The sequence below is a fragment of the Panthera leo genome, chromosome A3 (assembly GCF_018350215.1).
Source record: "Panthera leo isolate Ple1 chromosome A3, P.leo_Ple1_pat1.1, whole genome shotgun sequence".
NCBI lineage: Eukaryota > Metazoa > Chordata > Mammalia > Carnivora > Felidae > Panthera > Panthera leo.
The window spans coordinates 112,646,328-112,667,686 of record NC_056681.1 but is presented as its reverse complement, the minus strand read 5'-3'; the positions used below and the strand labels follow the sequence as shown (position 1 = coordinate 112,667,686).

General features: G+C 38.9%; 1 protein-coding gene across 8 annotated transcripts in view; it reads left to right on the top strand.

The window, feature by feature from the left end:
• Window positions 1-21,359, top strand: part of RASGRP3 (RAS guanyl releasing protein 3) — a 106,379-nt gene that overhangs the window by 46,218 nt on the left and 38,802 nt on the right. For 6 of the 8 annotated variants that reach the window (XM_042933273.1, XM_042933270.1, XM_042933272.1 and 3 more), the window contains 3 exons: window positions 15,251-15,383; window positions 18,960-19,154; window positions 20,138-20,240. In XM_042933273.1, the coding sequence (XP_042789207.1) occupies window positions 19,085-19,154; window positions 20,138-20,240 (173 nt within the window). In that variant the 5' untranslated portion in view covers window positions 15,251-15,383; window positions 18,960-19,084. Of the gene's footprint in view, window positions 1-9,361; window positions 9,519-15,250; window positions 15,384-18,959; window positions 19,155-20,137; window positions 20,241-21,359 lie in introns of all 8 variants that reach the window. The other 2 variants (XM_042933271.1, XM_042933274.1) reach the window with 2 other exon arrangements.

Below are 21,359 nucleotides of genomic sequence, written 5' to 3'. Positions count from 1 at the left end.
GGAGGTGAAGTTTGTCTTGCGATCTGAACCTACTTTTTGAATGAAAATATGCCAGAAGGCATAGTAGCTGTGGTTCTTCTTTGTTTAATCCATGAGTAGTAACATTCTGAAGACCTGTACAATGAAGAATCCCCCTTAACCTTTGCTTAGCATCTGTAATGTCAAGAGGGAGCCTGATGTGTCTGAATTCGGGGCTCACAAATGCAAATATCTGCAGGCCAAGAAGACACTATAATGAGTGAAGTAGATTGGGATAAGAATCTTCTTTATAAATCTACTTCCTTATAAATCTGCTAAAAAGAAAAGGCACATAAATGGCAATGACCCTTGGCCTCAGCTGGGGAAACAATAGAGGGTAGTTGGAACTTTGGGGAACTGGAAGGCAGTCGCTACTCAGCTCCAGCCAGATGTTGCCTCATGGGGCAGATAAGATTTCTCCACAAGAATCTAGAAAACTGGATTTTTAAAAGGTAAAGTCTGGATTTGTACATTTTGCAAATAATGCAAAGATTTTGAAACTTTGTGAGGGCCTAACAAAAAAAAAAACATTGATGGGCCAGACCTCTGTCCAAAGGGTCACCATTCTATAATCTGTGAATGCTAAGTAAGGAAGAACTTAATTTGCACCATCTTCAATTTGGAGAAAAAATAAAACTAGGACTTGTGGTTCAGTATTTGCCTTTAAATAGGTGTGCTTACATAAAGAGAAAAATTTTAAAAGGGCATTTGAGAACAATACAATGTTTAAGCAGCAGTGTACTTTTATACTTAACTGCTATAGCATCAGATCTAGGGTTCCTTAGATTTTGTGGGAAGTACGATTTTGTATCAGGACCCACAAGAACATCTTTGTATCGAGATGTTATTGATGTCCAATATATGGCATCTGTTCAGTCATCTTGCTATAAACAGGGTTATCATAAAAAACTCATTGGGATGATTCAGATTGCTTCATATAACCACAAAGATGTGGAGATTTGGATACTTCTAAATGGCAAAAACAATTTTCCAGTTTTTATAAATAGATGTTTGGTACCTTGTAGACAGCACATTATCAAAGGCAAGACTCCCTTATCCAAAAGCAAAACTGAATGTTGGAAAAAGCATTATAATGCCTGAGAACCAAAAACACTTGTACAAAACTTGGGCTCTGTTCACACTGCTTTAGATGCCTGAAGGTAACACATTGTGGGTCTTGAGTGTTCCTTCATTTTTCAGTCTAGACACTGTTTGAGGTATTCCAGTATTTTTCTTCCCAGTAATTGATGGCTTTATGGTGGCTTTTCCCCCTTTATCTCCCAAACCAGGTATTACTATGTAGTAATAAATTAATGAGAGTTTTAAACATTTTCTCTTTTTTTATTTATTTTTGAGAGAGTGAGAGAGTGTGGGAGGGGCAATGAGAGAGGGAAAGAGAGACTCCCAAGCAGACTTGCGCTGTCACCGAGGAGCCTAATGTGGGGCTCGATCCCACCAAACATGAGATCATGACCTGAGCCGAAATCAAGAGTTGGATGCTCAACTGACTGAGCCACCCAGGCACCTCTAAACATCTTCATTTATATTTTTCTGTTTTAAGAATGCAACAAATAATTAGCATTGCATTGAGTAGTGAGAAAATATCTCTTTACCCAAATGCTTGGTAAAAACTTTCAGGTTTTCTGTGATTAACGGTTGAAGAGTGCTAAGATAGTTAAATAAATAAATACGTGGCCTGGTTCCTGGACTAGAAATTAGAAGTGTTGAAAATATGAGATCTTGTGGCGAGATAAAGATTGGCGAGGGGTTAAAACTGTGTGAACATGGGGACTTGTGAAATCCCCACAAATTACCACAGAAGCCAACAAGGCTCTCATTCTATTTTTAGTGCCTGGCTCGGTTTCACTAACTATTTCAACTCTTCAACATCCTTATTGTGACCAGTATCTCCATCAGCAGAACTTTAGGTGGAAATGTTTTTGTGTTCTATCTAATCTCAAGAACATTTTTTTATGGGTTTTGATAACCTGACATGCATTTATTCCCATTCTGGAGAAGAATGAGTTCAATGTCAAGACTGGGGTCCTATTCATGACCCTTTGGTATATATGAAATACTACTGAGATTTCTATATGTATCTACTAAAATTTCCTGCTCTTTAACTTCTCTGGGGACATGTATGTGTCTGTGTATCCCTGTAAGGACCTATCTTTCATGCTTGATAGATATTTCTTTGAAAAATAGATTGTAACTGATGGGTAAAAATATAAATAGGTGAATATGAATAGTTGGGTTGTATGTCTAGAGACAGCTACTTTATCCTCCCCAAATAATGAATACTACATAGTAATAACCTGATTATGGAATCTTTTTAAAGTTTATTTATTTTGATAGAGACAGAGAAAGCACGAATAGGGGAGGGGTGGAGAGAGAGAAGGAAAGAGGGGAGAATACCAAACAGGCTCCGCACATTCAGCGCACAGAGCCCCACAGGGCTCGAACTCACGAAACCATGAGATCACAGTCTGAGCTGAAATCAAGAGTCCAGTGGATGCTTAACTGATGGAGCCACGCTGGTGCTCCACTGATTATGGAATCTTTAAGAAAATATGGGACTACAGTACAATTAGTAGAAATGGGATTTAAACTAGCTCTCATTTCATAATTCAGATTTCTAGCCTATGCTGCCTTTTCTCCTCTTTCGCCAAATGAGTATGTGTCTATAAAATACATGTGGCTTATAACTTTGAGAGACATGATGTAAATAGGAATCATTTTATTCCATAGTTAGAGGGCATTTTTGGTCATTTACCAGGGAAAAAACAATAGTAGCTAACACTTACTGAGAATGTACTATATTACAGTTAATTTGCATTTAACCTGTATTAACTCATTGAATTCTCATAATAACCCTACAACATAGATACTATTACTCTCCAACTATATAGATAAAGGTACAGAGGCACCATAAAGCTTACATAATTTGCCCAAGGCCACATACTAGAAAGTACAGGAGTCAAATTTGGTGTCAGTGGTTTGTCTGTAGAGTCGGCTCTTAACCATCAATCAAGCCTACTCAGAACTCATTAAATGACTAAAATGTGTAAAGCCTGCACGGACCCAGAAGAGGGCTGCATTGGATTATATCACATGGACCTTCACAGTGGCGTTTAGTTGTGATGCTTGGAACACGACAGTCTCTCTCTCCCTGTCTCAATGTTGATTGAGTGAAAGGAATGAACACATGTGAACTTTAAATCCAGTTTTAAGAGCCCCATTCTGTTAGTATTCCTGCTTCTCCACACCTCTCTGCCTTTTTCAGTGTTGTTTTCTTTGCATGCGGTTTCTCCTTCTTTCTCCACTCAGTGCAGCCCCCCTCATGCTTTAAGGCACCGCTCGATTCTGTGAGTCAGAAGTTATTACTTCTCTCGTGACTCTTTCATAATGCCCTGTATCATAATTTCTGTTCATTTCGTGGCTCCCTGTTTAGATTTTAAGTCCTCTGAGATTACAATCTATGCCTGATACAATCTTGTATCTCTGCCATGGTGTTAATCACAGTGTCTGGCACAGAAATAAGTGTTTATTAAATAAATGATAAAATGATTGGAAGAAGTTTTCCGTGTATTTTTATTCTCTATAACCTAAATCTGTAATAAAAAATCTAGAAGCATGTCTTGAAATTCCATCATGGGCATGTTAATGTAAGAGGAGTAAATTCACTGAATAAAAGAAGAAATTCAAGATGAAAATAAGATTAGAGAAAAACAGTGGAAAAGAAATCTGACGTTTGCAGATCATCTTGGAAGAAGAAGGTCGTAGAGAAAGATAACCATAGACAGATATCAGATACATTTCTGGGTTGAGGGCTAGAAAGACAAAAGACACAGTCTGGTTCTTAAGAAATTACTGGGGAGACAGAACCACTTGGTAACATAAATCATACAAAGCCTAAAGGAAGTCAGTAAGCTGAGTACCAACGTCTGCCTGGAGGAGCTGGGAGGGAGGAGAAGAATTCAAATAGGCATTTCAGAAGTGAGTGTGTGATTGCCAAACAGACTTATTGAGGGGAAGGGAAACATTCTAAAAAAGAAACAGTATGGGCAAAGCATGATGTCCTGGTCAGTGCAGGCTGCTGTAACAAAAATACCATAGACTGGGTGGCTTAACAAACCATTTTCATGATCTAATTATCTCCCAAAGGCCCCGTCCCCAAATACCATCACACTGGGAATTAGGGGTTCAACATATAAATTTGGGCAGGGGCACAAACATTCAGTCCATAATACATAGAAAAGAAGTTCATTTTATGGTAATATAACATCCTAGAATAACTGAGGGTCAATCTAGAAAACTTTCAACAGTGCACACTGCCATGGAGCAGGGGAAAGGTAATGGCAACCTGAACCCGAGAGTGGAAGTGGAGAGGAACTGCGATGGGAGCAGATGAGAAGCATTTGGGAGGTACATGATCAGACCTGCCTGTGGAGGGCGGGGGAAAGGAGGAGCTGGGAAATCTGGGATGAGTCCTCAGTGTCCAGCATGGAATGCCGGGGCAGATGAAGCCGTACATCAAGGAAGGAAATAAAACAGTTTAGTAGGAGGGTGAAGAGGACATAATTTTTAATTAATTAATAAATTATAATTGAAATATAATTCATATACTACTAGAATCTATCCTTTTTAGTTGTATAGTTTCATGATTTTTCATATATTCACAAGGTTATATAAAGCAACCACTGTTATCAAACTTCAGAACATTTTCATCACCCCAGAAAGAAACCCTGAACTCATTAGAGTCACTCTTTATGCTTCCATTCCCTTAGCCCCTGGAAGCCCTAATTTACTTTCTGTCTCTATGAATTTGCCTATTTTGGCCATTTCATCTCAATGGAATTATACAATATATGGCTTGTTTTGTGGTCTGGCATTTTATTTTATCTTTATTTTATTTTTATTTTATTTCATTTCATTTCATTTTATTTGTATGTTTTTCTTCACGTGGCATCATGTTTTCAAGGTATATCCACGTAGCAGCATGTATCAGTATTTTATTCCTTTTTGTGGCTGAATAAAATTCCATCACGTAGATACACTTCCTTTTGTTGGTCTATTTAGCTGTTCATAGTCATTTGGGTTGTTTGAACATTTGGGTTATTATGATTACTACTGCTGAGCATTTGTGAATAAACTTTTGTGTGGACATAGTTGTTTTTTCTTTTAAATGTTCATTTATTTATTTTGTGAGAGAAAATGAGAGAGAGAGAGAGAGAGAGAGAGAGAGAGAGATCATGCACACATGCTAGCAGGGGAGGAGTGGAGAGAGACAGAGAATCCCAAGCAGGCTTTGTGTTGTCAGTGCAGAGGCGGATGTGGGGTTCAATCTCACGAACCATGGGATCATGACCTGAGCTGAAATCCAGAGTCGGATACTTAACTGAGCCACCCAGGCGCCTCTGAACATAAGTTTTCAATTCTTTCAGGTATATACCTAGGAATGAATTTGCTGAATCATATGGTAACTCTCTGTTTAAGTTTTTCAGAAACTGCCAAATTGTTTTCCAAAGCTGTATCATTTCATATCTTCACTAGCAATGTGCGATGGTAAGGTATGAAAACGTACCCACGAGCTAAGTAAAACTTTCTCAAAGGCACCCCCAGTTAAGTGCCAGAGCTGGGATGTGATCCCAGGTCTGCCCATCTGCAGCCTCCACTCGCTGACCTCTACAGTATACCATGCATCTGGCCTCAGTTTCTTTTGGAGTTACCAACATGGAGTGGTAGTTGAAGCCATGGTTGTGGATGAGTTTGTCATGGAGAGTCTGAGGTGAGAAGAAAAGTCCAGGCATGGACACCTGTGGACCCCCAGCAGTAAGAAAGGAGTCTGTGTGTGTCTGAGGTGTGACCAGAGGCACAGGAGTAAAACCAGGGAAGAGAAGTTGCCAGGAAAACCATCCAAGGGGAGAATTTCAGGGGGAGTGTGGTCAAGAGGCAACGCAAGGCTGCTGAGCCTTGGGGTGAATGTGGTGTCTTCTGCCAGAGTAGTTTTGGTGAAGTGTGGGAGTAGGGAGTGAAGGGAGAAGTGGACAGAATTTGATTTGGGTGTTCTGAAGAGGGCATGGAATCAATCCAGCAAATTCTACCTGACTGTGAAGGATGAGAGCGATAGGAGAGGAGGCCAATAGGGAGCTGATGATCTTTGTTTGTTTCTGGTTTTGGTCAGGAAAGATACCTCATATTTATTTAAACTGCTAGTACTTTAGCTCCAATTCATTAATGCTCCCTTTTTATAAGAATATCAACAAAATCCTTGTTTCCAGTCTTTTGCCTCCTCCAACTCTTTAATAGTGACTTTGTGAAAAGCTGTCTTCCTCTCCCTCTGTCTTTTTCCCCTCTTCCTGTGTCTCTCTAGATCCACTAATAAGAGAAAAATACCCATCTGAATCTGATTCATGTTTCTAGGAGTTACAAAATTTCCAAAGGGTAATTTGGTATATTCACAAAGTAGTACTATCAACCTCTATAGTCCATGAGAATTCTAAAAGTTCTTTTCGGCATTGATAGATACCCCGACCTCCTTATCTTCTGTATGTAATATGCTATTAATCCATTTATAATGTTGTTCTAATAGGGAAATACACTCTAAATTCCAAAATCACTTTTCAAATATAGTTGGGAACATTTCATAATTTACTTTTTTATTTTCCATTGTGTTTTATGCTCTTAAAGCCTTTTTTTAAGCGGGCTTTTTTTGTTCTGATGAGGAAGGCACAGTAATATTGTTTCTCTCGTGTTAGGGATGATGAAAGCAAGCCTTAGAGAAGTTAAAGGGGACCTCAGACACCACTGACATTTATTAGTCACTAATATTTTCTCTTTTGTTGGTATACACAGTGATTTCCTTGTAGGGGTAAGGTGAAATTAGTTAATGCCTCAAATGAGAAGAAGAGAGATGTCACCACCTCTTGAGATATGTCTTCCTTTTAGAGAAAGGAAGAAACGTTTGCTGGAGGAGAAACACCTGAAATCATAGAAAATGACAAAGTCATTACGTGGAGCCTTCTAATTATGGCCTTCAAGCTATATACGTTTAATGGAGGGTGCAGAACTAATTTTAAAAATGTTTTTTGTTCCTATACTTTACCTTTAATTGGTTTCAATAAAAGGTCTCGCTCCAAATCAGAAGTAATCGCAAACTGAGACTTTACCATTTCTCAAAAGAGTACTATGAGCATACCGGTTTCTGAACAGGAGCAAAATGTTTTCATTTAGATGATAACATAGCACAGTTTCACTTACAAAGGAGAAATCAATATTACCTCTTCAAATGGGTCTGCATGTGTATACAGGAGTTAGCATTAGAATAGTGTAAGAAATTTAGTTTTTAAAGCTTATCACGGTCCATAGTAAAATTGGATAACAAAATTAATAACACTACTAATAAAGCAGCATTGTACAGCCTCCGTTCTTCTTTTAGTATATCCATTTACTTATGCTTTTTGAAAAATCCAATGACAGTTCAGAACTCAGTGCATCCCTGAGTAAAATCATTTTACTGTCATCAGCTCTTGTTCTAAGTATTGTCGTGTGTCTGTGTGTGGGGGTGTTTCCTGTGAGAGAAAGTTTCTTTTTTTTTTTTTTTTTAATTTTTTAAATTTATTCGGAGAGAAAGAGCAAGCACATGAGTGGGGTACGGGCAGAGAGAGAGGGGAAGAGAGAATCTCAAGCAGGCTCTGCACTATCAGCACAGAGCCTGACATGGAGCTTGAACTAAGGAACCACAAGATCATGCCCAAAGCTGAAGCCAAGAGTCAGAAGCTCTGACTGAGCCACCCAGTTGCTCTGAGGGTAACTTTCTTGGTAACAGGTTGATGATATCAATGTCCTGCCCAATTCTGGAATTAAGCTCAGATATTTCCGGCTACTTTGCTGATACCACTGAATTTAGCTGGTATTTTCTGTTCTAGTTTTGTGACCCATAAAACTTAATAATCCCAGAAGTGTCCTTGTTCAGGAAGCCTTCTCAGATCTCTTTGGTTAAATTTGATCCCGTATTTGTGCTCCCAGAATGCCCTGGGCATGTTTCCCTGACACTGGGTGTAATGGGATCCTTATTATATAATAACCAGTTTATGGAGTGCCTGGGTAGCTCAGTGGGTTGAGTGTCAGACTCTTGATTTTGGCTCAGGTCATGATCCCAGGCTCATGGGATCAAGCTCTATGTCAGGCTCCACACTCAGTTTTAAGCCTGCTTAAAATTCTCTCTCTGTCTCTGTCTCTGTCTCTGTCTCTCTCTCTCTCTCTCCCCCTCTGCCTTTCCAAACTCTCCCCCTCTGCCCCTTTCCCCTGCTCATGCTCTCTCTAAAAACAAACAAACAGGGGCACCTGGGTGGCTCAGTCAGTTGAGTGTCCAGCTCTTGGTTTCAGCTCAGGTCATGATCTCATGGTTTGTAGGTTCGAGTCCCATGTCTGGCTCTGTGATTCTGCTTGGGATTCTCTCTCTGTCCCTCTCTCTCTGCCGCCGCCCCCCCCCCCCCCCAGTCTATCAAAAATAAATAAATAAAAACTTTAAAAAAATTAAAAAACAAAAAACAATAGCAACAAAAAACAGTTTGTAATCTGTATCCTGCAGGGGAAGTAGGCCCTTCAAATGGACTCTTTAGGGGAGCCTGGGTGGTTCATTTGGTTAAGCATCTGACTTCGGCTCAGGTCATTATCTCGTGGTCCATGGGCTCGAGCCCCACAGTGGACTCTGTGCTGACAGCTCAGAGCCTGGAGCCTGCTTCAGATTCTGTGTCGCCCTCTCTCTTTCTCTCTCTTAATCTCTCTCCCCTCCCCACCCCCCCTCAAAAACGAATAAACTTTAAAAAATGGGCTCTTTACACCTCCAGTGCTTAATGTTTAACAGATACTTAATCATTGGCCTTATTTTTGCTCAGCCAAACAAATGCCTTTCTGTAAGCATGGACATACTTTTTAAGTCAGCCTTCCAGTATGTTGGTGGTTCTTACTGCATTCCTGTGAAACAGATTATACTGCTGGCTGCATTCCTGTGAAACAGATTATACTGCTGGCTGTGCCTTCCGTTCACATTCTTTTGCTTCTTAGAGGCTTTCTGTGTAGTACCTTCATTCTCTTTTGTGTAGATGCTAACCCCTGAGATTGTCATCTGGGCCCAGTGGCTGTTTCCCTAAGAGTTGTATTTAGCCATGCCAGTTACTGAAAATCTCTTCCTGCTCCTGGTGGGCACAGAGGCATGAGCCTGTTTGTGCTGGTACCAAGTACTGAACCAGCTCAGAGCTCATCTCACACGGCCTTTTTTTGGTAACAATTTTGGTAACAATTAAGGAACAATGTTTAGCTGTGTTTTATTTATTGCTAGGTTACTGGGGAGAATACTGGCCTCCCACAGTTCAATGGGTAAAGCACTCAGCGCAATGAGGACCCAGGTAGCATTCAAAACAATGACTTCCTCCTCCTCCACCAACATCATCATCATCATCATCAAGCTCAATCTGGAGTAAATGAACAGTCAAAGGGTAAGGGATAGTGACTTTACTTGAGGGGATTTGGAATCAGGTCCTTCCAGAGCATTAGTGGCACAGATGAGATTCTTATGAATATAATGCTGGCATCTTGAGGAGAAAACATTGATCTTCATAAAAGCTGTTTTCCCAAAGTTTAAAATTTTAACTTCTAGGCTAAACATTTTCTCGTTCTGAATCTTCTTTTGGGATCCTATTTACAATTTGAACACTAGAGTTGCCATGGTAGGTCATAACCTTTCCAAGGAGTTGAATGTGTTCATCTGGAAACCATCTGATTGCAAATGTCTAATATGTGTATATATCAGTTCTCTTCTGTGTTTAGCTTCAGCCAAATGCTAGGAAAATACCTGCTTGGTTGGACTTTGGAATTTCGTATTTATTGCTAAAGCTTCTTCAAGATTCTCATTTCTCATTTAACTCCTGTTAAATGTAAATATATTCGTTTGATTGCCAATAGTAAATACCAGTAACCAAGAAAAAATAAACAAAATGCCGCTTAGCCTTGTTACTTGATTGTTGACTGGAGCTACAAGGGGGGCCTTGTGGAATGAGCTCTGAGCTGGTTATTGACTTCCGTTCAGTATTTGGTACCAGTGAGTCCCTGAATTGCCAAACTGCTGTAATAATGATGGTTATTCATCTTGAGACAATAGAGCCAGTGATTGAATGCTTAGAAGCTAAACACAGGGCATAGTACACATTTGTTCTAGGCAATGCCTAGAAATTGATCTAATAGGCAAGTCTTAACAACAGCTAAAATTTGTGTGGGTAGTAGAAAAAATACAAATTTTCAGAGTCGGACAGACCTGACTTTGCCACTTAACTAGTAATATGACATGGACAAGTAATTTAACCTTTCTGGAGCTCAATTTCTTCATCTATGAAATGGGGAGAATGATATTTTGCTTTAACAAAATGATATTCTAAGATTTAACTATAAGTAATTTTCCCAACATTATGTGTATCATATTATATGCCACCAACAAGTAGTATTTGAAGAAACTATTATTACTTTGTTTTCTAAAACCCACAACATTGATTATTTATTTATTTAAAAAAAAATTTTTAACGTTTTTATTTATTTTGAGAGACAAAGCAGGAGTGGGGTGAGGAACAGAGAGAGAGACGCACACAGAATCTGAAGCAGGCTCCAGACTCTGAGCTGTCAGCACAGATCCCACAGGGATCTGAACCCACAAACTGTGGGCTTGAACCCACAAACTGTGAGATCATGACCTGAGCCAAAGTCAGATGCTCAACCGACTGAGCCACCCAGGCACCCCACAACAACACTGATTATCAATGCCCTATCGATTTAGAAAAAGCTCTTTTCAAGAGAAAAACAAAAAAACAATAACAACAACAATTTAAAACTCAGGAAAACCTTATTATCACATTAGGTAAACCCATCCAAGACAAGAATGAAAAAAATTACTTTTAGAGTTGAGAAAAACACCGTTTTCCAGGGCTGCTTATCCTGTATGTCATTTGTTCAACTACCTTTGGGGTTATTACTCCACTGTCTGTAAACGTGGGATACTTTATTCTCTGGGTCACCATGGCCCATTTAAAATGTTGTAACTTTGGTCTAAGCACTGGGCTCATTTCCTTAGTACGCACTATCTGGGTTGGTTTGTGATAGAATCAACTTTGACAGTGATGACAGGAGGTTGTGACAGAGTATGATGAGAAAGAGTAATCAATTGGAGGAAATAAGGTAGAAAGAGAAATTCAAAGAGTTGAGAGGTAATGTTGAAAACAATGAGAAGGAAAATTAAAGTTAAAAGAAGACCAATGCAGAAAAAAGCAAAGGATGCCAAATATGAAGAGTGAACTGAGAAGAAACAGTAATGTATCTTGTTATTTGTGATCTTTTTAAAGATAATAGATAATGAGGAGATTGGTGTGTGTACGTGGTAGGGCAGAGATACAGAAATCCCGACTGGGAAGATAGAGGACATGGGAATGGTGGCTGAGCTATAGTTGCCCAGAATGCAGTGTTCTGGATCAAGTCAAAGGGTGAGAGACAATTTCTTTATTATATCACATCCAATAGTATCTGTCTTCTTCCTCACCATTTGAAGCGAAGCTGGGTAAAATGGGAGAAGGAAGGAATGCCCTCGTGTGGAAACTACCTAGCAAATGCCAGCCGTGCTTTAGCTCTGAGTTATGGAAACCACATGTGACTGGACTATAACGGCATTAACTCAGAATTGCCTGCTCCATAAAGAAGAAACTTGCCATATAAGTTGTTCCAGAAAAGTTAAATACTTTCAGAAACGTGGCACGAATGATGTCACCCACAGAACAAGGAACACTAAACTCTCAAAACAAACTCCAGAAAAGAAACATCAGCCTTCTCAATGGAAATAATGGGAAATAGCCCAATAATTCTGTTTCTTTCTTCTGTGCTTTTTACCACATCTGTTGCATATTTTTTCCTCTTGATAAACGTCAGACCTTCTAGCAGATGACCTTGTCTCCTTCTTTTTAGAGTAAATAAAAGTGATTAGACAGAACCTTCCTTGACTTCCTGCTATCAAAAAGACAAATCTACATATATCTCTACCTATTTTGCCCTCTTTCCTGCTGTTACAATGAGAAAGCTGACCTGCTACATTATCCAAAGTAAATCCCTCCACCTATACATGGCTCCATCACTTCTGTCCTCTCGGGATCCTTGTTATGTAGGTTAAATTCTTCTCCTGTTCCTTAAATTTTCCTTTCCAACTGATTAGCACTTAAATATGCTCAGGTGTCAAATCAGAAGTCTGTAATGGGTATCCAGAAGCTAACTCAGCATTTCCCTTTGGACGTCTCAGACAGTTCTAACTCAACACATCTAAAAGTGAACTCATCTTTTGTCCACCATGAATTTCCTACTCCTTCCCCTTCCCCTCAATTTCTCAATCTCAAGGGAATGGCTCCATAACCCAACCGAATGTTTAGCTAGAAACCTGGGAATTATCCCTGATTCCTTCTTTCTGCTCATTCCCCAAAGCCATCGGATCAGCAAATCTTGTGTCTATCTTCAAATTATATTCTGTAACAAACCACCCCCCTCCATCTCTGTTGCCACACACTGGTTTAGGTAGCAATCATCTCTTGCTTGGATGGTTATAATTGACTACTGTTTTCCACATCATCAGTGTAGGTGTCTACTAATCTCTTTTCCACACTGCAGCTGGAGGGATCTTTAAAAAATCTAGGGGTGCCAGGGTGGCTCTATCAGCTCATATCAGGTGAATGTACAACTTCAGCTCAGATCATGATCTCACAGTTCGTGGGTTCCAGTCCCGTGTTGGGCTCTGTGCTGACAGTTCAGACCCTAGAACCTGCTTTGGATTCTCTCTGCCCATCTCCCGCTCATGCTCTGTCTCTCTCTCCCTCTCATCTCTCTCTCAAAAATAAATAAATGTTAAATTTTTTTTTTAAATCTAGGTAGGATCACACCGCTCTCTTATTCATCTCTGAAACAATGGTTTCCCATTGCCTTTCAGATAAAGCCCATACACCTTCATATAACTTACAATACTGTTCATGAGCTACCCCTATGGACTCTTTAGTCTCATGTCTTGCCATATTCAATACTTCAGTCATTCTAAATGTCTTTCAGCTTTTCATAATTGCAATATTCCCATCCACTCTTTGCCTAGCTAAAACTCGTTTCGCTCCTATACTAAAGTAGTGCCCCTCCCCTTCAGGGGATACTTTATTGTAATTATTTGTTTAATTCTTTGCTAGAGTATAAGAATTATGTCTTTCTCATTTACCCATTTATCCTCTTCTCTGCTTGCCCCCAATCTTGTCTACCAGCCATTCCAGTACCTTACTTAGTATCTGGTGTCTAATAAATCCCCAGTAAATATTTGTCAAATAAATTCATTATTTTTCAGGGCTTTATTAACCTTTCTCTTACTGAACTTAATATTCTTGATTCTCCTTAGTCTTAGGGAATATAATCATAACACCTTTTGAATCTCGTGTCTGTGGAGAGAAAGGGAGATTCAGCTTGAATGTGGCCAGAACAACAAATGCTAGGATGAATTAGTTGTTAATCCTTAAGGTTTAAAGGCTTGTAATAATTACCACTCATTTTCACTAAGGTTTTAGGCATTTAGAGAAACCCCCTTATTTCCATATGAAGGTCTTATAAAAGCCAAGACATATTTGTGGTCATTTATATATAAAGACAATATCTGCCATTAGGAGGGAAGAGTCTTTAAGGGTTTTTGTTAGTTTTTTATTGCAATAGAGATAATGCTATAGACAAGACTATCTTTCAAAGTTCTAACATGGCCAACATCATTTCAAAACTGTTTGTTGAATTTTTACTAGATATAATATTTCAACTTACAAATTCTGTAATCCTGGAGCCAGGAGCAACCTTTGCTGTCATTTTGGCATGCTTCCTAGACACCTCCTGGGAATTAAGCCCACAACATCTCTGACAGTCATTACTTTACTTTGGCTCAAGAACTTTCAGGAATGGGATTCCATTGCTGATGAGGCCATCTGCCCCACTCTTAGAAGCTCTAGTGTCACAATGTTTTTTCTCCTATTTCTTTTTTTCTTCTCTAACTTAACATCTCTCTTCCTGTCACTTCAATCATATTGGTCCTGTACTTCACCTAAGTCCTCAACTTAAAGACCTTTAAATATTGGAAGGGAAGAGATACTGTGGGTGAAGGGAAGCACATTCTCTTGAGCACCCAGTATTTTACAGGACATATGGTGGGTGTACTTTATGTTACTTCTGTAACTCCTTCAACAATCCAGTAAAGTAGGCAGCAATATTGGCATTTTACTCAGACGTAAGTAAAACTCCCCCACATTTGCTTATCTAGGACTGAAATCCAATTTTCAAAGACTCTAAAGGTTCTGAGTCAAGAGGCTGGGGTGCTAATTTATGTCCGTTAATGCTAGCTGCATGGAGCTGACTCCTTTTTACTATTTCTAAAATTGGGAGCATAGTTCTTTTTGTCCTAGGCAACCTCACAAGGATTTTTTGAAGACAGAGGCTTTCATGTTAATGAAAGACTTTTTGCTGCAGGCAGACATCATGGCCTTTGGAATCACACCCAACAGAACTCTATTGCCCTTTTGAAGTGAGAACTTTTCTCATAGAAGTAATTCAAGCCCTGGGGAAATTTTGGCTTTATTGTGTCCTTTTCAGACTTGTGAGAAAATGTGTATGCTGGGGAGCAATAATTCTCATTTCAGCCAGAGAGTACCTATCAACACTAAAGCAAGTCCCAAACCATTGGGAGACTAAACAACCTGGACTAAAATAACATTGACACTCACATTGAGACAGTCAGGAATGATTTAGAGTCAGAGTTTGATGATCACCACAACAAACTGTTTTAGAGATTTACTAACATTCCAAGGTCAGTGTTTGGAAATTCGTAATGAGTACTCCAATGGTACAAGTGTATTTGGACTAAAATAGTATTTTACACTATGTGTATAAATTTTGGTTTTTGCCACATTTACAGCACTTTAATAGGCTGATCTTTAAAATAGCTATTTGATTTAAAAAATACCATGTCACCAAATAACTATTTCGAATATTTTTCTTTATTTAATTGACTTTGAGATGGACAAAATTTCGAAAACCACCTATAACTCAAGGGTTTTGGAAATGTTTTAACACAACATGGATTCTTTGGGGTTTCTATTATTTAACTCTGTCTGGGGATTTCTTTATGTTCTTTTATCAGGTTCTGCAAAGTACTTATTATTCAAGTTGGATAAACCAGTTCTGCAGACTGCATCCCCAGTGCATTTTCCAAGAATGACAACTGCCCTTAACATTCTTGCAGACCTGGATACCTATCTGTGTGAAACCAGTAGGTAAGTATTTATTTAAACCATTGTAGATTACATACGAAACTTGCCAAAATAAATATGCCTAGGAAAACTGAAAGAAACGTGCTATGATATTAACAAGAGTTATCTTTGGATGGTGAGATTGCAGGCAACTTTTTTTCCTTCCTGTCCTATTTTAAATGATGAATATATGTTGCTTTTATAATAAAGAAGCTTTACTTTTGAAAAAGCAGTTGCAGACACAATAATAGCCACACAAATAAAATGAGATCTCAGGTGCATGTGCAGGTGACAGAATGCTAAGTGGGGACACAGACACATCTACTGATTGCAGAAACAGATTGTAACTGGAGAGCCTGGCCTGCCTGGCTCTCATGTGCTGCCTTCCTTGCAGATCACAAATATAATCCCAAACATAGTGACAGGTCTTTGGTACCACATTATTTCTTTCTAACCCCTTATGGAAGGGTAATACCTTCCTCAAGAAGATCAGCTGAATAGAGGTGCCTGGGTGGATCAATCCGTTAAGCATCTGACTTCAGCTCAGGTCATGACCTCGCAGTTTGTGAGTTCAAGCCTCACGTTGGGCTCTGTGCTGACAGCTCAGAGGCCTGGAGCCTGTTTCTTATTCAGTGTCTCCCTCTCTCTCTCTCTCTCTCTCTCTGTTCCTCCACTGCTCACTCTCTGTCTCTCAAAAATAAATAAACACTTAAACAATTTAAAAAAAAGTAGACCAACTGGATAATTATAGATTTGACCTGAGAAACTAGTTTAGTTAATGTAGGCCATTTGGTTCTAAGCAATATATTTACCATTCAGTAACAAGAGTTCACAAGATAAAAAGTGTCTATATATACATGAAGGGTAATCAAACTTGTCAATTGTCCAGTCTTGACTTTTAATGGGATTGACAGAATTTACATTAAGGAAATAAGAGAAGTGTTTCCCCCAAAATGTCCTGGAAGAGGTACCAAGTTCTTATTATGAATATAGACAGATCCTATTAAATCTAGAAAGCTGGAAGGAACCTCTATCCCAGGCTGTTTACTAAAAGCTGATTTAAAGTACAAAACAAACTAAAAATATTATAGTACATATTCATATAAATATGTACATATTCAAAGATAAACTTTTTACAATTTTTATTTTATCATTTCTTCATCCATTCATCCACTCATTCATTAATTCATCAAATGCTTTTTTTTAGCATCTTCTCTATGAGAGACAACATCTTAGGAGTTGGGGAGTATGCCAGAGAACAAACACAAAAATCCTGCGTTCATAGAGCTTATGTTTATAGTGCCAGAAAGATTTAAAAACAAATAAACAAGTAAAATATATAGTACTTCAAATGGGGACGAGTGTTATGAAGAAAAATAAAGCCGGGAGGTGAGGTAGGGCATGCCAAGTGGGAGGTGGGTGTGAGGAGAGAGGTCTTGTTGTTTTAAATAGGGTGGTCAGGAAAGGCCTCACCAATAAGGTAAGTTGGTTAAGAGACGTAAAAGAATTGCTTCCAGACATCTTTAATATTTCCCTTTCACAAATCGTTTGAGCAGCAGAAGTGGGATAGCATTGATCCCGTGTTTCTGTTATTTTTACTGCACATATGAAATAATCCTACTTTTTAGTCTCTAAATGTGGCACCGTCAGCACAAGAATATGGTTTTACACAGAAATAATACACGGTAAAAAATTTCCTTTGGAGTTATATGCCTACTGCACAGACCCACTCATATGTCACTCTTTGGTGGTCCCGTTGAACTAACACAACCATACACATGGAAGTTAGCTTTGTTCCCCTATTCATTCATGTGTCTGCTTTCTGAAGTTGACTTTGAGCCTACTAAAGGCAGGGATGGGACAATGATTTGTTCATCTCGGCAGCCTCAATGCTTAGCCCAGTGCCTGGCATCTGTCAGGTTCTTGATGATTGCCTGTTAAATAAATAAATTTCGAAAGTAGAAAAGACACTGACTTCAAACAGTTTAAGAGATTAATTCCCAGTGGGCACATTAACCTATTAAACTGCCCAAAGTGGATAACTGTCTTACATCATGATGAGCTCTCACCTTCTCTAAGCACTATATGGAGCTCGCGTCAAGGACTCTGAAATAAAATGATGGTGCCTCCAACAGCAATGCTTTCAGTATAAGGAACTCTCAGAGGTGGTTTCCAATCCCATTTCCCCTATGACAGTGATGTAAAATGAGAAAGCTGTCATCCCCACATTTTTTCTACCTATGTGACAGATCATTTGGCTATGTCAACTTTCTGATATGGTGTGGAGGAGTGATATTCCTCATACTGGATTAGGGGGCAAAATCATGACAATGTATGATATCCATACTTGGGAGAGCAATGAAAGGGGAAAAAGGAAACTAAAAGCTTCATTTTACAATGGAGTCCTGATTCTAGGCCTTAATAATTGTGTAGTTTTAGACCAGTTGCTGAATCTCTGCAAATCCCATGACCTCATCTGTAAATTGGGAATAATAATTACTATTTTTATGAAGCATTGTTATGAAATATTATTTTGTTGGTCATAACAGTATTATTATGAAGGTCAAGTTGGATAATATCTAGAAAGTGGTATGGCGATTGATCTATAATGTGGATGTTCAACAGATTATTGTTAATACTTTTATTACTATTCCCACTAGTACTAAGGTCACTATTAGAGAAATCATGCAAATAAGACTTTTTAAATCAATTGTTGAATGTTTATATGATCATTGAGGATAATTCTCACAAATATATTTGCACTTTACAATTTACCTCCTTTGGGGTACCTGGGTAGCTCAGTCACTTAAGCCTCTGTCTCTTGATTTTTGGCTCAGGTCCTGATCTCACAGTTCATGAGAGCAAGCCCCACATCAGGCTTTGCTGACAGCTCAGATCTTGCTTGTGATTCTGTCACTCCCTCTTTCTGTGCCCCTCCCCTACTCATGTGCATGCTCTCTCTCTCTCTTTCTCTCTCTCTCTCTCAAAATAAAATAAACATTTAAAAAAATTTACCTCCTTCTATATACTTATAATAATATTAAACCAAGTAACATTTATAATATTCTTGAATGTCTCTCTTATCTCTTAAGAATATGAAGAAAGTTGGGGCACCTGTGTGGCTCAGTCAGTTAAGTGTCTGACTCTTGGTTTTGGCTCAGGTCATCATTTCACAGTTTATGAGTTCAAGCCCTGCATCAGGCTGTATGCTGATGGCGCAGAACCTCCTTGGGATTCTCTCTTCCCCCCTCTCTCTCTGCCCCTCCCCTGATCATGCGCATGGTCTCTCTCTCTCAAAATAAATAAAAACTTAAAAAAAAGAATATGAAGAAAGTTAAGATATTGTATCAAGACAATGTCGGCTGCAAAATGGGCTGGTATTTAACAGAACATTTCTGTGGTCCTGGGGCACCTGCAGGTGAAGGAACAGGTCAGCAGGCATTTTGCCATCATGGTGGTTGACATATTATCTCTGTCACTTTGATACTTTTCTGGTCGAAAGATGCAGTCAATGGAAGTCATTATCTTTTTTGGTAGGAAAGTAATGCTATAATGAGGTCTGAACTCTAGTCTAATAACTTTCTTTTCTTGTTTCTTTAGAGTCTTGGAGTATAACTAAGGACAGACACCAGTACTAGCACAAACGTTACCAAGTTGCATGATTATGGAGATGGTCTACCTATTGCTGAAAATGTATCTAGTTTTTTGACAACGGCTTAATAACCATGGGGTCAAGTGGACTTGGAAAAGCAGCAACACTAGATGAACTGCTGAGCACTTGCATTGAGATGTTTGGTATGAGGGTTTTCTCCCTTTTACGTATCTTGATGCTCTGACATCCCCCTTTTCACGTGCAAGTGTTGCTGTGAAACAGAATTCAATCTCCACCTCTAGATTTGAGTCCTTTGTGATTGACCCCAGTCTGTCTCCCCCAGGATCACTGCCCTCTCTGCATCTTCTTCACTTTACTTCCCACAGCTAATATGCCAGCCACATGGTCCACTTAATGTTTCTGGGACATCCTTGCATCTTTCTATGCCTACACCTTTATTACACTCCTTCACTAAAATTTGCTTCAGGGACCATCTCAGTTGCCATTTCAGGTGTTCATATTACCATTCCTAATCCCCGCTGTCAGCAGTGTGGATTGCTTCCTCCCACAGCCCTTTGGGACTTTCTTATGGTACTTGGTATATGGGGCTATGGTTATTCCTCAGTCTTTTGTCTCAGACAAGCATGGGTAGCACAATCTGCTGCATTCTATATTTGTTTATATGACTTGTACCTTCTACTAAGCTACATGCTTTTTATGTTGTTTATGTATCCACTTCAGCATTTCAGGATATTCTTTGCACAAATGGAATCACAAAGGGGTTGTTTTTTAATTGTTTTTTAAAATTTATTATTATAGGAAGTGTTAGACCAGAGTCGGGTGGCCAGATAAAATATGGGATGATTAGTTAAATTTGAATTTCATATAAGGTACATTTTTAGTGTAAGTACATCCTAAATAATGCATTGGATATACTTATGCTAAAAAATCTAGTTTTGGTTTACCTTAATTGAGATTAACTAAGTGTTCTGTATTTCTATTTGCTAAATCTGGCAATCTAACAGCAGAGGGAGGGTGAGACCTACCTATTCACTCAACTTGCAAGGAAGACCCAAACAATAATTGGGTCTATGAGACGTTTTGACACTAATGTTTCTCTACTGATATTAGAAAAAGAGTAATACTGTTGTCTCCTCACTCCCACTTTATTTTATTTTTTTAACAGATGACAATGGAGAGCTGAACAATAGTTATTTGCCAAGAATAGTTCTACTGATGCACCGATGGTATTTATCTTCCACTGAATTGGCAGAAAAACTTCTCTGCATATATCCTTTCAACTACTGCATAATTTTTACAATCATAAATCAAGTTCTGTATTTAGTAGAGTGTCTAACAAAAGCTGGTAAATTAAGATGAATAAACAATCTTCAGTCAGTTATCCAGCTCTTTTGTGGATATATATATATAGATGTCTACACAAGGCATCTGTGTGATGGACCAAAGAGTTGACTATCCATCTGGGTGTTTTGGCTGTACTTGAAAATAATCACTAGATATACAATGAAACGGAAACTTAGGCTGAATGTTTCTAATTTGTCTTAAACATTTCTGCTGTTAGTATAATGAAAGATTAGTCAACACTTATTTAAGACCTAATTTATTCCTTTTAGGATGGCAAAATGATGGACACAGAGGATATGGTTTAGACATATGGAAATGCCAACCAAAATAAGGCACAAATCAGGCACACATGACACCTAAGTTTTCACATTTTCCCTTGTTGACAAGACACAAAGAACATTCTAACAGGTTTATTGCAGTCGGTTGGTTGATATTAATTTCAGATTTCCTTCTGATACAAAAGCAAACAAAGAAACAAACAAAAAGACCCAGAAACCCCATTCTAGTAAGAACTTTTAGCAATCTACCACTTTTATACACCGTGCAGTCCCAAAAGGTGATTGAAAGCCAAATGACACAAAATGACAAAATAGCCTCACATGTATAAGGAGGTTTTATTCCTGGAGATCTAATGTTTATTATCAGCCTGCTTCCAGCCCCAGGGGCCTCCACATGACTGGGAAACCTTACGGGGTAGGAGCCTGATAGGCAGAGGGTCTGTCAAGTATTAGGGCCATGTGGGCTTCCATTGGCTCATTGCAAGCTTCCTCCACTTTCTACTTTTCCTCTCCATCCTTTCTACAGCCTCAGGATAGAAGGGAATATTGGAGAGGGTAAGGGGACATTTACCCTGAGCAGAGGTTCTTGAAAGCGAGCAATATCCCGGTCCTCAGTGTAGTCTGAGAGTCTCTAGGACTCAATATGGGGGTGTAATAGTGCATAGGTTACAATTATTCAGTGCTGATATCATCAGAGCTTGTTGTCTCCCCATTTGAACATCCATATAACTCACATGTCCCTGGTATGGACTTCTTATTAGGAAT